Source organism: Pogona vitticeps, chromosome 4 (assembly GCF_051106095.1).
Source record: "Pogona vitticeps strain Pit_001003342236 chromosome 4, PviZW2.1, whole genome shotgun sequence".
In the NCBI taxonomy this organism is placed as follows: Eukaryota; Metazoa; Chordata; class Lepidosauria; order Squamata; family Agamidae; genus Pogona; species Pogona vitticeps.
The window spans coordinates 21,758,331-21,774,249 of record NC_135786.1 but is presented as its reverse complement, the minus strand read 5'-3'; the positions used below and the strand labels follow the sequence as shown (position 1 = coordinate 21,774,249).

Sequence of the window (15,919 nt, the reverse complement as noted above, 5' to 3'; positions counted from 1 at the left end):
TTTTATTGGAAAGCAATCCAGGCTTCAGGGGCTGAAATATTAATCCTTAAAAAAAAAACCTTCCAAAACAGTAAAATAGTAACTTTGCTGTAAACTGAACTTGCAGGGAACAGACTTGCCAGCAACATGGTTGCAAATTAGATGCATTATTACAGATTCATGGGCTGGGAAGGGAGAGATTTGGAGGCAAAGAGAGCTCATGGAAACAGTCACAAGACAGGTTTTATTTGGAGAGTCAAAAATTTTTTTAAGTCTCCCTTTAAAGAAACTAATGGAGTGAGAGTCCTTCAGAAAGGAACATTTTGACAAGTATCTCCAGGGAATTGACATAAAATTATGTAAGGCATTTTCAAAAAAATTCTGCATTGCAGAAGCACAGAGCAGTTGCATCTGTCCCAGCTTTGAGTGCTTTGAGAAAACATGACAATTGCTTTGTCTGTGGGTGAGAAGTGGTTAAATGATGAAAAAAGAAGTCAGCTTCCCTTGCTTGGTGCCACTTTGTGAATGGTAGGAAGGACAAGAGGGTATCCTGTAGAGTCATGACTGCTGCCATTGGGATTGTCAGCATCCAGGCTACCCTTTTACTTGGTATCCTTTTTCCTGCCGGCAATGCAAGCACAATAACTGTGCACCAATATCAGACCATCTCCTGATATTTTGGATCATGGACAGAAAAGTACAATATCCTGCATTCATAAATTGGAGTTTTTCTTAAAGAATCAAATCAATTTTTACCTCTCCATTATCTGAATTCAATCCGGATTTCTGTATGACATTCTGCATACAGATTGAATGACAAGGAGATAAAATATATTCTTGTCTTACGCCTTTGCCTATGGGAAACTGTTCTCCTTCTCCATATCCTGTATTAATTTTAGTTTCTTGTCCATAGTACAGTGGTGCCTCGCTTAACGATTGCCCCGCTCTACGACAAAATCGCTTGACGATTAGGTTTTTGCGATCACAAAAGGATGTTTTAAATGTTTTTTTTTCATTTAACGATGATCAGTTCCCTGCTTCCGGAACCGATTTCTGCTTTACGATGATCAAAAACAGCAGATTGTCAGGTTTCAAAATGGCTGCCGGCTGCTTAAAATGGCTCCTTGCTGTGTTTTGGACAGATTCCTTGCTTTACAGGCAGCGAAAATGGCCGCCCCTATGGAGGATCTTCGCTGGACGGTGAGTTTTCAGCCCATTGGAACGCATTGAGGGGTTTTCAATGCGTTTCAATGGGCTTTTTTATTTCGCTTTACGAAGTTTTTGCTCTACAGTGATTTCGCTGGAACGAATTAATATTGTTAAGCGAGGCACCACTCTATAGGTTACACATTAGAACAAACAAACACAATGGTACCTCAATTTCTTTTAGAAGGATTCACAGTTTTATAAAGCATAAATTGGTTTTTTCCTTAAAATTATTTGGTTTGCTCTCATAGCCAACATATCTTTCCAACTTCCAGTGCCTCTTGTTTTTCAGCTTGAACAACAGGCATTTCTCACTCCATATATGGCAGACGTCCTTGTTGCAAAACCCTGGGCATCACTTTACTTGCGTGGGAAGTAAATGTAATTGTCCTGTAGTTGCTGCACTCTTTGGTGTTTCCTTTGTGGGGGGGGGGGCTGGAATGTATATTGATCATTTCTAGTCAGTGGCCATTGTTTGTTTTAATGCCCTGTAGCTTGAAATAATTATATTGGTATCTCATCTACTTCGGGTGATTTATTTCTTCCAAATGCTTCAGAGCTGCTTTTACTACAGTTTGTAAAAATGCAGGTTCTTTGTTATAGTATTTTCTCCCCCGCCCCCAGAAAGAGTCATCCTTTCAATTCTGTTGTATAGTTCTTCAATATACTGTTTCTCTGTTGTCTTTATTTTATCCTGATCTGGTAATAGATCATTCAGCATCCCTAACATAGGTTTAAATTTCCTTCTAAGTGCTTGGAACTCATGACCTCATTATCCATGTGGCAATAACTGAAAAGTTATATTTAGGATTTCGACTCTATTTCTAACACCTAGCTTTCTTTTCTCTTGTTAAAAGTCAAAAATTTCATCTGTTAACCACCTAGATTCTTCTTTTCTTGACTGTGGAATAGTCTTCTTGTATTTTAATCATGATTTTGATAGTCGTCCACTATCTGGGAGATAGTGGAAGACAGGAGGGCCTGGCGTGCTCTGGTCCATGGGGTCACGAAGAGTTGGACACAATTGAACGACTAAACAACAACAAATTTTAATCTATCATATCTGGCTGCAATCCATAGTTCTTCTGGGTCTTGGTCATTTGAATCCAGTAATGCAGATCTGTTCTTTATATGGACTACAATTTCATAAGAGTTGTTATTTAAATTATATTTTGGCACTATGGTGATCTTTTTCAATTTTATTCTAATTTTTAATATTAACAGTTCACATGGTCTAATCCACAGTCTGCTCCTAGTCTTGCTTTGGTAGAGAATATAGCTTCTTTATACAACACTTTTGATTATACGTATGGTCTCTTCGATCTCTCTATCGACCATCTAGTGATGTCCATGGGTATAGTCATCTGTTTGCCTGAAGCATATATGTGCAATAACCAGGTTGTCGGCTTCGCAGAATTCTATGAGTCACTCTCCTGTTTTATTTCTGACCCCCAGGCAAAATTCTCCAACAATGTCTGATTTTGCATGGCTCCCTATTTTTGCTTTCTGGTCACTTATCTTTATCAGCACATGCCGTTTGAGGATGTGGTCAGTTTCCTCCTGAATACTTGAATATAAGCATTCAATTTTTCTTCTTTTATGCTGTTAGATTTCTTCTTCTGTTGCATGGATTTAAATGATGATTATGTTGATAGGTTTTCTGAGAAGTGTAATGGATATTATTTGGTCAGACTTTTCATTAAAGCCCAAACTGCTTGCAGTTCATCTTCCTCTGTATCAGAATCACACTATTTTTTTCTGAGTTTGTCATTTCTGAAGTAGAACTCTTCCTTAAAACATTCATAGCAAGCACTGCAGTGTTTAAATGTTCGATTTCTTGCTTTATAATTTTGAGTTATCTTGATTTGTATGTCTCATATGTCTTCCACTTATAAGGATAAGACTTTCCTTTTGCTTCTGTGCACATTAGCAAATATATACCCTCTCAATTTTAATCTGCCTGCTTCATAAGCTACAACACTATTCATACTTGTGCTGCTTGAGAGCCTGCTAGCCTGAGAGTCTCATCTTCCAGCTCTATCTCTGAGGAAAGATTTTTTTCTAATATTTGGTGATCAAGAGTCAGTAACAATTAGAGATGGCTCCTGAACTGAGTTTGGGGTGGGGGGAGACAGACTCATGATTTCAGAGCACCTGTCTCTCATAGACCATGATTTGTCCATGGTTAATGACACAGTATTAGAGCTGTGTTTTTGTTTGTTTGTTTGTTTGAAGAGGAGCTTGGAAAAGTGACTTTTTGGGTACAGTTCCAAGAATCTCTGAGCCAGTGTGGCAAACTCTTTAAAAAGGTACATTTTTCCAAGTTCTTATTTATTTTAGCTGGGAAGAGCTTATGCAGAAGTTGGTGAGAGTCCACTCTTTTTCTGCTAGCAGGTAATCAAACACAATAGTACAGAGCCTATATTCTTTTATTTATTCATTTATTTGACTTCTAAATTGCCTATTTGATCAATGGCCACTCTCTGGGTGATGTACAACATAAACAGTATAAACATATAATTCAACATAAAACAATTAAAATTGATATAAAATATAAAATCAGGCGGTGGCTGTAGATGTTAAACATATAATCTCAGCAGGACTTTTAAGATGGAATGGTTTGAAAAGCCTGCTAGAATAGAAAGGTTTAAAAGATTTCTTTAACATCTCCAGAGAAGGGAACAGGTGGTTTATGGCAATTCATTATAACGCAGCGGAGCAACTGCCGAGAAGGCCCCGGTTACTTGTTTTCTCTCTCAGAGTTAATATCCTCAGCTGCCTAACCTGAGAAGCATGGGTAGGATGGGCAGTCCCACTTGGTAAGAGGCATTCTGTCATGTACTGAGGTCCCAAACCACTTAGGGCTTTATTGGTCATCCTCCTTGAACTTGATAAGGAAATTGGTAACCAGTGCAAAGCAGCCACTATCAGGGAAATATGGTGGTATTTATTGATTCCCCTAACTAGTCTGGCTGACATATCCTGGTCTGGTTGGAGTTTCCAGATTAGTCTCAAGGGCAGCCCCATGTAGAGTGCACTGCAGTAATCAGTTCTTGAGACCACCAAAGCATGGACCAATGTGGTGAGGGGCCTGCTGTCAAGGTAGAACCATAGTTGTATGATCCACCTCTGGTGCAAATAGGCTGACCAGACCATGGGCATTATTTAGGAGTCAATCAACAGCACCGGGTCCAGGAGGATGATCAAGCTGTGAACCTCATCCTCATCCTAGTTTCATTAGTTGTTCAGTGTCAAGTAGCCTATACTACAATGTCATGGCAGAGAAGGAGGAGGAATTACTTCACCAGTTAGGGTTGCCTTTGGTTGACCTTCCATTGCGCATCCTTGTCTCACCAACCCCAGTCAGCAACAATCACCATGCTCCATAGGTCAGATGCATCTTCTGTCTTTTCTTTGCTACCCCTAAAATCTGTCACTTCATTTCTACTCCTGGGTAGTCTCTGGCAACAATTCAGATGGCTTTCTTAAGTGCCGGCATGACTGTCTTGAACAGACCCACAACAATGTTCCTGAAACTTTAGGATTTCTACTAAGGGAATTCTCCTCTGCTGTCATTTTCTGTCTTGATCTCAAGCAACAAGTGTGGTATACAAGCACTGCTATAAACATCAGGCCAGCAGGACGGGTGAAACCCCCTCAAATATATAAATCCAAGAGATGAAGTTTTATTTCTGATAGATTACGTCAGATGTGTCCATTTTTATGGGTATGCCAAAGCCATTTGTAAGGTGTTCATTTGTCACTTCAGCTATTACAATGAAAGGCATGTCTGGATCCAAGTGATTGATGGGCTCCTATCATTAACAGTAAGGTGCGCTTACTGCAAAGTAGTTGCAGAGAAACAAGGAGATTTGTCAATTTTGCCATTGAAGGGAGACAGTAAACTAGGTCCTTTAAACTTGCCTTGCGTGAGACATGAGTGTGCTGAGGCAAGTTCTATTAGTATTGTTACAGAAAATTTAAATAAAAGCACTGAAGTGTTTAATGGGCCAGTTCTGCTGTATGCCCTGACATTCTCTCTCTCTCTCTCTCTCTCTCTCTCTCTCTCTCTCTCTCTCTCTCTCTCTCTCTGTGTGTGTGTGTGTGTGTGTGTGTGTGTGTGTGTGTTTAATAAGTTCTAATCATCATCACAATTCTATTTCCAGGTTTTAACAAAATGCTCACCCCCTTCAATTCCTCTGTACTTCTGATTACCCCACACATTTAACTCCCTGCAAAATCTGTCAAGAGAAGTCAGAGGGCACAGCCCTCTGGTGGGGAAAAATGGCCTTGATGTTGGAACAAAGTACTAGAAATGGAGAAGATGGCCATGAGGTCGTAGGGTAAATGTGCCGCTTGATGCCACCTTTTCTTCCCTGACGCAAACAGCGTCAAATGTCATTGGCTGTTTCTTCCATAAATAGAACGGCATAGCACTTCTTGTCAATTAGGTAGCACCAAGAATAAGGTATCATGGAAAACCTAAAACAAGAAATGGAGTGTTTAAACATTGCGGTGTTGGGTGTAAGTGAAATAAAGTAGGCTGGAACAAGATATTTTCAGTAAGACAACTACTCTGGAAATGACAAACTCAGAAGAAATGGAGTGGCTCTAATACTGTGGCAATATGTAGCACAGGCAGTTAGGGGCTATAATGCAAAATCTGCCCAAATAATACAGTATCAACCAAAGTCTGCAGATAACCTATCAACATAACCATGATTCAAACCTATGCTATAACTACTGATGCTGAAGAAGATGAGATTGAAAACTTTTATGCAAGCATCCAGGAGGAAACACACCAAGACAAGATATGCTTATAGTCATAGGTGACCAGAACATAACAGTAGCGAACAAAGCAGAACCAACTTCCATTAGAAATTTTGGTCTATATGTAGAAACTAAGCAGGAGAAGGACTCAGAGTTCTGTGAAGCCAACAATCTATTCATCACAAATAAGTGATTCAAGCACCTGAACAGATGACTGCACATGTGGACATCAACAGATGGCCAATACAGACTATGTAATTGGAAGTAGGAGATGGAGGACCTGTATTCTCATGATCAACATCACAGTCTGCTGCCAAAACAAGACAAGCAGCAGACTGTGATATTGATCACGAACTGTCAATATCAAACAGAGTAAAGCTGAAGAAGAGTGCTAAAATAATCTTAGTGCCAAATTCTAATTTAAATAACATTTCGCAGGAATTTAAAGTCCACATAAATAACAGATTTTCATTACAAAACTCAGTTGTCCATGAACCAGAAGAACTGTGGATTGAAACCAGAGATATTATTAAGGAAGAATGCAAAAGTAAAAAAAAAACCTCTAGATGGATGATGGAAGAAACTCTTACAATTGTTAAAAAGAGGAAAGAAACAAAAGAAAAAGGTGACAGAAGAGGGGTTAGAATTCTGCATGCAATGGCTGTCACATAGAGGGAAAGAGAACTATTATTATGGCTACTGCAAAGAAAGAAGAAAACAGCAAAAGGAGAAAAACAGGAGATACATTGTAGAAGGGAAATTTAAGGCTAGATTAGGAATGCATCCTGAATGGCCAACAGGAAAGCACACACGTTCATTTGAAATATGGTGCTGAAGGAGAGCTTTCAAATATACTGGACTTTCTAAAAGTGAGTCCTAAAGCAAATCATGCCTGAACTATCTCAGGAGGTAGAAATGATATGAACTAAACTAGGTATATCATGAGAAGGGAAGATCTTCCAGAAAAGACATTAATGCTGGGAAAGGTTGAAGGCAGCAGGAAAAGAGGAAGACCAAATATAAGATGGATTGACTGCCTAGAAGCTTGAGTTTGCAAAAACCGAGCAGGGCTGCCGAGGACAGAGTATTTTAGGGATTGCCCTTTCATAGGATCACTGTAAGTTGGAGTTGACTTGACGGCACATAACAACAACAAAACTATGAAAGTCAGTTTGAGTCATTTAATTGGTCCATTTGGTCCAGTATGTATTGGCTGATATTATTAGACCACTATGAGTTTGGACATTTTCACTTCAGCTAATCATAAATCAAAGGTGACTTGATAGCATGTAGCAACAGCAACAACTATGTTACTCAGCTTGATGTACATTACAAGGGTGCTGAATGGATCAAATGAGCAGCAGAGAACCAGATGTGCTAGCCAGGATGAAAGGTGGGACAAGAATGCTATAAGGAAACTGTTTTTGAAATTCTGTATCTGGACTCCTGGTTCATGATTTAAAGTTCCATCAGTCAACCATATTTGTTTAATACTTGTCTTCCACCAAGCATTCCAAAGTAAGTTAAAACACAATGACAGCCAATCTCAGCAAGAAATCACCTTTTAGAATCACTTATCACTGCTTTGAGACTTCCATTACATGCTTCCTCTACCGTCTCATAGGACCTATACTGCACTCCAGTGCATTACAGAAACAATATGCACAACCATGTCTCATACCAATACTTTGAAATCAAGTGTGTTTTGGTTTGTTTTTGCAAATGAAAATACATGGTATACATTTAGCAGATAAAACTGCCTGGACATGGTCTTGTGGTCTCTCTCTCTCTCTCTCTCTCTCTCTCTCTCTCTCTCTCTCTCTCTCTCTCTCACACACACACACACACACACACACACACACACACACACACACACAAATAGGGATCCTTTTCGCTTGTAATATTTTTATTTTTCTTAACTAGCATACAACTATTCCCACTTAGAGAAAGCTTTAGTATTCTGTAAGTTTAGTTTTATTATAGAATTGTAGAATAATTGAGCTGGAAGGAGACCTATAAAGTGCTATCACATTTCCCCTCAGTCTTCTTTTCTCAAGACCAAACCTGACTACAGTAGTTGTTTCCATCTTTCCTCATCCGGTTTGATATCCAGTCCTCTGATCATCCTTGTTGCCCGTCTTGTTGGCATCTTTCTTAAAGTAGAGAGTCCAGAACTGGACACAGTACTTAAGATGGGGCATAACCAGTGCCAAATAGAGGGGGTTTAGTACTTCATAGGATTTAGAGACTATACTTCTGAATTAGTGGAAGTATAATGCAGCCTAAAAAGGCATTTGCTTCCTTTGCAGCCACATTACACTGTTCTCAATATATGATCTACAACAATTCCAGGATCCTTTTCGCTTGTAATGTTTTTATTTTTCTTAACTAGCACACAACTATTTCCACTTAGAGAAAACATAATGTAACATATCTGTGTACTCTTTAGATGTGTAAATCCAGTGGACTTGATTTAAGCTCCACGGTTGAAATCATTTGCATGAAAAGATTCACAGAAACATTTCCTCCCCTACCCCTAAATGTGCATTTAAAAATACAAAGATTTTCCAAGAAGCCACCACTGCAGGCAATATGTTATGGCCAGTTTATATTGAGGATTAGTAGTATGATTTCACACATCTGCATCGGGGAAATCAACACACACGTATGCACACACTTGCACACATATTTGACTTCTTTCTATGAGTCAGCCCCAGCCTCTGTGCCCCTGCTATCTCTAGGTGCGGATAGCCATACATCGTGCCTCAAATTTGTGTGCGTGTGTGTGTGTGCATGCATATGCGCATGCACGCGTGCGCGCACACACGTTTTCTGGAACTTGGCAGACTTTTTTCTCAGCTTCAGCTGCTTAGAATGTCAAATATCTCTAAAAAGGGGAGGAGATCTATGATAAATCTGATGTTCTATATTTAATGGGGAGTGATATAATAATGCCCGTAAGCAGGGAGAGGTAGCTATAGCTCAGTAGGAGAGCACGGGTCTTGCATGCCAAAAGATCTCTCATTCAGTTCTGTAGCTCAAAAGATAGCAAGGCTAAGACTTGTACGGCTGATGTGAATCCCACCTGGTAACCAACTACTGCCAGCTGGAATACACACAGCGCTGTTCCACCTGGACAACTGGTTTGATTCAGTCAAAGGCACCCTCATGTATTCATAAAAAGAAAGAATGTGCACCACAGTGTGATGTGCCTACGCAAAAATAGGCCTTTTATACAGCAGTCAGAAGCACCTTGCCTCTCCTCAGTGAATCCACCTGTTCAGCCACCACAGCTATTCTCTGGAGTGCTTTCTCCCAACAGCAAAGTCTGTCAAAAGAGACCTGTACAGCATTGAATAGTACACACAAATATGAATGTGTATTCGTCTATATTCAATGCACTTGATTTTTTTTTATCCTTCTCACAAGTATGCAAATGGTAGATCTTGCTGTAACGTCACCCTAGTCCTAGGAAGGAAGGATGCTGTGGCAGGAAAACGTTTATTCTGGAAGACAGAAAAAGCTTCTTCTAAACCTGTACCCTCCCCTAGCTTGTGATTGTAACGCCCATCTTCCCATTCAACACAATAATGATCAAGACTAACGGGAGTTATCATCCAAAACATCTGGAAGTTACCGGGTAGTGGAGGGCTGCTTAAATTAATTGAATATGATTAGCATAATACTGTATCTACACTTTATTCATCCACCAAGAGTCTTAATGTGGACTTAATAAGAAGCCACGAGAGAGCCAGTGTGGCCAGTGGTTTGAATTGCTGGGCTAAGGCTTGGGAAATTTGGACTCAAAGCCCCACTCATCCATGAAATTTTCTAGGTGAACATGAGCCAGCCGAAGTCGGTCTGACATATCTCACCAGGTTGTAAGAATAAAGCAGGGAGCATGTATGCCATCCAGAGATCACCCAAGGAAAGGTCTTGTAAAGGATTTGGTTTTACTCTCACAACAACCTCGTGACGTGGACTAGAATGAGAATGTGACAGGCCCAAAGGCCTCAGTGAGCTTCCTCAGTAGCAAGAATTTGAACCCAGCTCTTCAAGGTCAATGCACAACCCTCTAACCAATATTTCTACACTAGCTTCAGTTGATTAATTGAGGTGCAGACAAGTACAGTGTGCAGGAAAAGTCATCAAGGGACCTGATTAAAGGTGCATAACGTTCCTTTTCAGAGGCAATTTTGGTGAGGGGGTAATGAAAAAGGGAGGAAAAAGAATGAAGAAGACTATATTAAAGATTATCTCCCTTGTAGCGAAGAATGGTAGCCTCTGCTCATTAAAATTGCAAATGATCACACTTTCTTTTTGATAGCTCAGAAAAGCATACCTATATTAAGGTTTTAGTGATGTGCAAATTTAATGAAATTTAATCACTCCATGACTTGATTAATGAATAAAAATGCAGAGGATTAAGTATATAATAGTCTTTGATTACCCCTAAAAATAAATACAAAATCCAAATCTGGGAGATTGTAACATGAAAATAAGCATGCTGGTGCAGTTGTTCTTAACTTTGGATCTTGGAACATCCATGAAACAGATGGAAAGATGAAGTGGGGGAAGTAGAAAAGATACTTCTCTGTTTAAATTTTCAAAAACATTTATTTTTCCTCACAAATATTATCAATTAAAATGCAAAGCTAGAATACTTGGATCATGTCATAAGAAGGGAAAAAAAATCATTCAAGGTAAAAGATACAGGATAAGAAGTCCAGGAATGAGAATAAATTATTGGCTGAAAACCTTTGAGGCTGGTCTAGATGCTACACAACAACATTGTTTAGAGTGGCTGCATTGAAAGTTGAAAAACCTCTGAAATCCAGACTAAGGCAGGAGAAGAACAAGATGATCCAAAAGGGATATACACATTCTGACATTATTTTATTTCTGACATCAGCCAGTAATCTCTCTCTCTCTCTCTCTCTCTCTCTCTCTCTCTCTCTCTCTCTCTCTCACACACACACACACACACACACACACACACACACACACACACACACACACACACACACACACACACACACACACACACACAATTAGAGACTTATTGTCTAGTAAGCAAATTACAGTACAACATTTTCCTTGTATGGCTGATTAATATGTACTGAGGAACAGTAACAAATAAAAGATCCACACAGATTTTGCAAGAAAACCGAGCTGCATATATATATCCCTGCAGAGTCCATGGAGATTTTTCATGCTGCCATGACGTTTTCAAAATATATTCCTCCAAACCATTGCGCCACAATTGGCCCTAAGTAAGCCTCCACATCTCTGTCGCATGAAGTGGAGAAACAAACACCAGTTAACCAAGATATAAACCCTTTGGTTTCAGAAAGCTGTTTTTCTGAAAAAATATATAAGTGTACATAAATTGGATATCCCAAATCACACAAGCTTATAGACGCATACCCTGTTACTTCCAGCCATCCCATCAACTCAGATTTTGCTCCACAATCTCTCTTCCTCCACATCCCCTTCTTGGAGGGGCTTATTGTGCCTAATGTTATGAAGGATATCTGTACTACAGTTAAAATATTCCAAGATTTTCATTTCCTAGCCTTAGGGTAAGGCTTGAGAAGCTACTCCCCCTCCAAAAAATCTCCAGGGGTGAGGAGGAAAGTTCTTCTCCCAGAAGTGTACAATTCAGTCCTTGGGCTGGTCTCTCAATCTGCACCCTGCCAAGGCAGTTGGGTTGGGAGAAGCCTTGCACTGGATTTTTAATAGCACATTTGATGCTCATTTGGGACACACAATCCCGAGCTATTGTTTGTTTCCCCATGAGATTCTGTCTTACAAACCCATCTGTTTCCCCGGAAACGTGTTACTGAGAGTCAGTAGGACCAGTGGATATTATGTCAGACTAGGCAAAGTGATGGAAACACAGGTTCAAACTATGATGCAGACACAAATCATGTTAGATGACCCCAGGCCACTCTCAATTAGTTCTACCTTCCAGGGTTGTTTTGAAAAATGACGATAGGAAAAACCCCTCTGCAGCTTTCAAGCACAAGTGGCATATAAGTAATGCTTCCCTCCCTACTTCTGGGAGGAAGTCTGTTGCTCACCCCACACACCAGCCTTGGGCTATCTTTCTATAATACAATTTAAGTTGTTGAATCACAGTGCATTACAGTGGGGTCTTGACTTGAGAACTTAATCCGTATTGGAAGGCGGTTCTCAAGTCAAAAAGTTCTCAAGTCAAATCTGCATTTCCCATAGGAATGCATTGAAAACCATTTGATCCGTATCTGCTTTTTTCCGTCCATAGAAACTAATGGGAAGCTGCTATTCCGCCTTCGACCACTAGAGGGGGATATTTTGTTTCTTTTTTTTTAAGGTCAAGAAAGGTTCAGAGAAGGCAGGGAAAATACAGCCCAGGCAGTACCAGGCAGTCTGAAGACTCCCAATCCACTCTCTAAACGCTGGGAGGAGTGAGGAAGCAGACAGGCACCCTTTTCACTGGCCAACAGTTAACCGAAAGTTCAAATTTTGCACTTTCCCTGCCTCCCACGTGGGTTTTTTTCAGTTCTTAACTCAAATCTAAGTACTTAAGTCAAGTCAATATTTTCCTATGAGAGCGGTTCTTAAGTCAAAATGTTCTTAACTCAAGTCGTTCTTAAGTCAAGACCCCACTGTATTGGTTTGAGAATACACCCATGCTGTGGCACTCACTGTTCAGATCAGGTCTCGTGTGTGTATGCCAAGTTTAATACACTACATAACCCCTCTTCTTAAGTTCTCAGATTCTGTAAAGAAATAGAAGCTTTAAGAGAACCAGAACATGCACCTTTGTGTCCCTTTGATGTGAGAGCAGGAAAATTAAATAAAAAAGAAACATAACATGCACAAACCATTGCTTTAGGAAGCAACCCTGTAATGGAAGGACTTTTCTAAAAGCTTTGGGGGGGAAAATTGGTTGACTGCCCTGCTCTGTGGTGGGCGGCTTGTGTAGAGCAGGAGAGAACACTTGCTCTACACAGTCTTTGCTGTCCCCATCTGTCCAGCTCATGACCTTGTAAGAGAATCTCAGAGACCTCTTGAATGTATTCTATGCAGGGCTTTCAGACCCAAAATCTGGGGATGCAGCGGCCTTTTCCTGCCATTGTATGACTCAGTCCCAGCTTCTGTTGCAAAGAAACAGATGGGTGGGTAAGGAGGGTGAAAGTCCAAGCATGTGTCTCAGTACAGTGTGTTATTTACTTGTATTACATTTGTAACCCACCTTTTCCTCTGTGGGGGCACAAGGCAGTGGACATGGCCTTCCCCAACCCAGAGGGGCTCTTCTATAAGAGCAAGTGGGGTGCGGCCCCTACTCAGGCTGCTCAGCCCCCAGTCAGCCCACTCCTGCCTGCCTGCCTGCTTCCACCAGGTTGAGACTCAGGACCTGCCTGTATTCCCCTCCTAACATGCGAATGTTTGCTTGCCTTTGCATATATGAATCTCTGCCTGTGACCCTTGACTCTCCCACCTGTCTTGAACTTTTTGCCCAGTCAACCAAACACAATTGCTACTCCATTTTATACTCCTGACATCCGTGTGAGGTAGGTCAGGTTTGAAGACAATGGCTGGCCCAAGGTCACCCAGTCAGCTTCATGGCCATGCAGAGATTCGAACCCAGGTCTTTTGCATCCTTGTCCATTCATTATTCGAATGCTATACCATGCTAGCTCTTGATAGTGCATGCTTTGATTCAGTCTGCGGTAGAATGTTACCCCATTCCCCACTTTGAGGCACCCCAAACATCTTGGATTACAACTCCCATCATCTCTGAAAATTGGTTTTGCTGGCTGAGGTTGATGGGAGTTATACTTCCAAATATTTTGAGGGTACCGGATTGGAGAAAGCTGCGGCACCCAGTCTAGTATGCCTGCATTTTCTGCTCCTTCTCTGTTGTGTCTCAAAAGAGTCACAAGACACATACAGTACATTTTATTTTTGGGGCAGGGGGCTTTCTTTTCCCAACACCTGCTCTATAGAATCTTTCATCTTTTTCCCCCTCACTTTCTCCCTTCTCCATGCACACATACATTATTTCAGTGTGGTATGCTTCTCTTTTTCCTTCCTGCCGCCCCCCTTTCCCGGAACTGTGATCAAAGACCTCCACAAACACCAAACTTCTGCCTGTGGGCAGGATAGTGCTTCCCCTTGGAGACTTGTTATCACACCTACTCTGGTGGAGGTGCAAAAGGGGGTCACCTTGTGAGACTGTCCGGAGTAGGGGTGTGAGACAAACATGCCCGATCCCTGCTGCTGTTCGGGGGGCCCTTCTCCCCCTCCTGCCTCCCCTCCTGCTGGTTGAGCAACACCGTCGTCTTCCGCAAAGTGTCTGGTCCAAGGTCTCCAAGCTGAGGATCCAATGGATGAGTAGAGCATTTTAGGGGACCGAGCCTTCCACCTTCCAGTGGGCAAGACTTCCATCTAGAAGAACTGCTCCTCGCCCTGCTTCCGTACGGAGGGTCACTCCTACGGATCGGGAACCCCTCCCCTCGCTATTAGCATGCAGGAGAGAAGAGGCGAGAGAGAAGGCGCCTCTCCTTTCGCCGCGCGCGCTCCAGGGTAGGACGAGGTGGACGGAGGGAAGCCAAGTGCCCCGTGGGGGGGGGGGGGGGTTAGGTCGAGACTGCCGTTCGTCACCCTTTCGAGACTCTTGAGGGGCACCTGGAGGTCCCTGCGCCACCTCTGGGGCAAGTGGTGTGTACGTGGGAGGTCGCCTCTCTTGGAGCACGACTCCCCCCCCCAGCGGTCCCGATCCGTCGTCCTCCCACCCTCAGGTCTCTTCCTCCTCCGCCTTACCTTCTTCGCGAAGCGAGGCCGGGAGAGGCTTCCTTCCTTCAGCTGGGCTCCGTCCTGTGCACCAGGAAACTTTGTGAGGTTCCTGCTGCTGCCGCTGCCGCTGCCGCCGCCGCCGCCGCCGCGGCGCCCATGGCAGCGCCGACCTGCCGCCGCCTCCGGAGAGGGAAGAGGAGGACGGCGCACCGGGGCTGCGAGGATCAGCACCGAGAGGTGGGCGGACAGCGCTCCCCGGCCGCCCGATGCCCGCCCGCCGCCGGGCCAGCCAGCCAGCGAGACAGGCGGGCGGGCGGGCCGGCGGGCGGGTTGGCTGCCGGTGCTGGCCACCAGCGCCGCGCCGCGGTGGAGGCGCCGGACTTGGCTGGCGCTCGGCGGGCCGTCAAGCAAGAGGGCGAAGTGGGCGCGCGCAGTCCCGCCGCCTTCTGCCTGCCACCCACGGAGAGCGGCGGCGGGTGAGTGCCGGGACCGCGAGGGGGAGGGGACAAGGCGCGGAGGGGAGGAGGGAGGGGGGCGGCAGAGGGAGGGGGAGAGGGAGGAGGAGGGGGGGGGCGACCCGCGAGAGAAGGGCAGCGGGCGGCTGGTGGCAAGCCGTGTGCGTTGGTCAGCGGGGCGGGGGTGGGTGGGTGCGAGAGAGAGGGAGAGAGAGAGAAGGGGCCGTCCGGGAGGTGCAGTTCCTCTTCTCCTGCTCTCTATGTCTCCTGATCACTCCTGATCACGCCGCGCGATTAAAGTGGATTAAGCACCCGAGTTTGCGATCGATTCATCGATCGCCGGGAGTTGCGTGTTGAAAAGGGCGGAGGTTGTGTCCGTGGGGCGGGGGCGTCGAGGCGTCTTGCTCGGCTTTTGAGATCCTGCGCGTGCAAAGAGCATCCGCACCTCCCTCCCCAACCTAACGTGGGGAGGGGGGGAATCCCTCTCTGGCCCCCCGCGCGGTCCAGGGAGGCGGTTGCGCGAGAGGGAAGGATCGCTTGTGACATCAGTTGGATCCCCCTCGCGCACCTTTTTGGATCCATGGGACCGTCAGGAACCCGGCTGCGTGACAGGCCTAGGTGAAAGCCGCTTGGTCTGCCCGTCCTGCTTGCCTCCCTCGGTTAGGCTGAGAATAGTAACGGGGCTGAAGAGTTAGCGCCAACCCGGAGGAGCTGCCCGAAGACTT

At 43.6% G+C, this 15,919-nt stretch overlaps 2 protein-coding genes across 5 annotated transcripts in view; one reads left to right on the top strand and one right to left on the bottom strand.

The window, feature by feature from the left end:
* The window catches only part of LOC110071828 (opsin-5), a 95,536-nt gene extending 80,663 nt beyond the window's left edge, over window positions 1–14,873 (bottom strand). Inside the window, exon 1 of the mRNA XM_072996862.2 lies at window positions 14,767–14,873. The gene's annotated coding sequence lies outside the window, so the exon portion shown is untranslated. The remainder of the gene's footprint in view (window positions 1–14,766) is intronic.
* Window positions 14,874–14,895: 22 nt separating this feature from the next.
* The window catches only part of LOC144588982 (uncharacterized), a 69,039-nt gene continuing 68,015 nt past the window's right edge, over window positions 14,896–15,919 (top strand). For 3 of the 4 annotated variants that reach the window (XM_078392639.1, XM_078392638.1, XM_078392637.1), the window contains exon 1: window positions 14,896–15,215. In XM_078392639.1, coding sequence (XP_078248765.1) covers window positions 14,896–15,215 — 320 coding nt within the window. The remainder of the gene's footprint in view (window positions 15,216–15,919) is intronic. The other variant, XR_013544779.1, reaches the window with a different exon arrangement.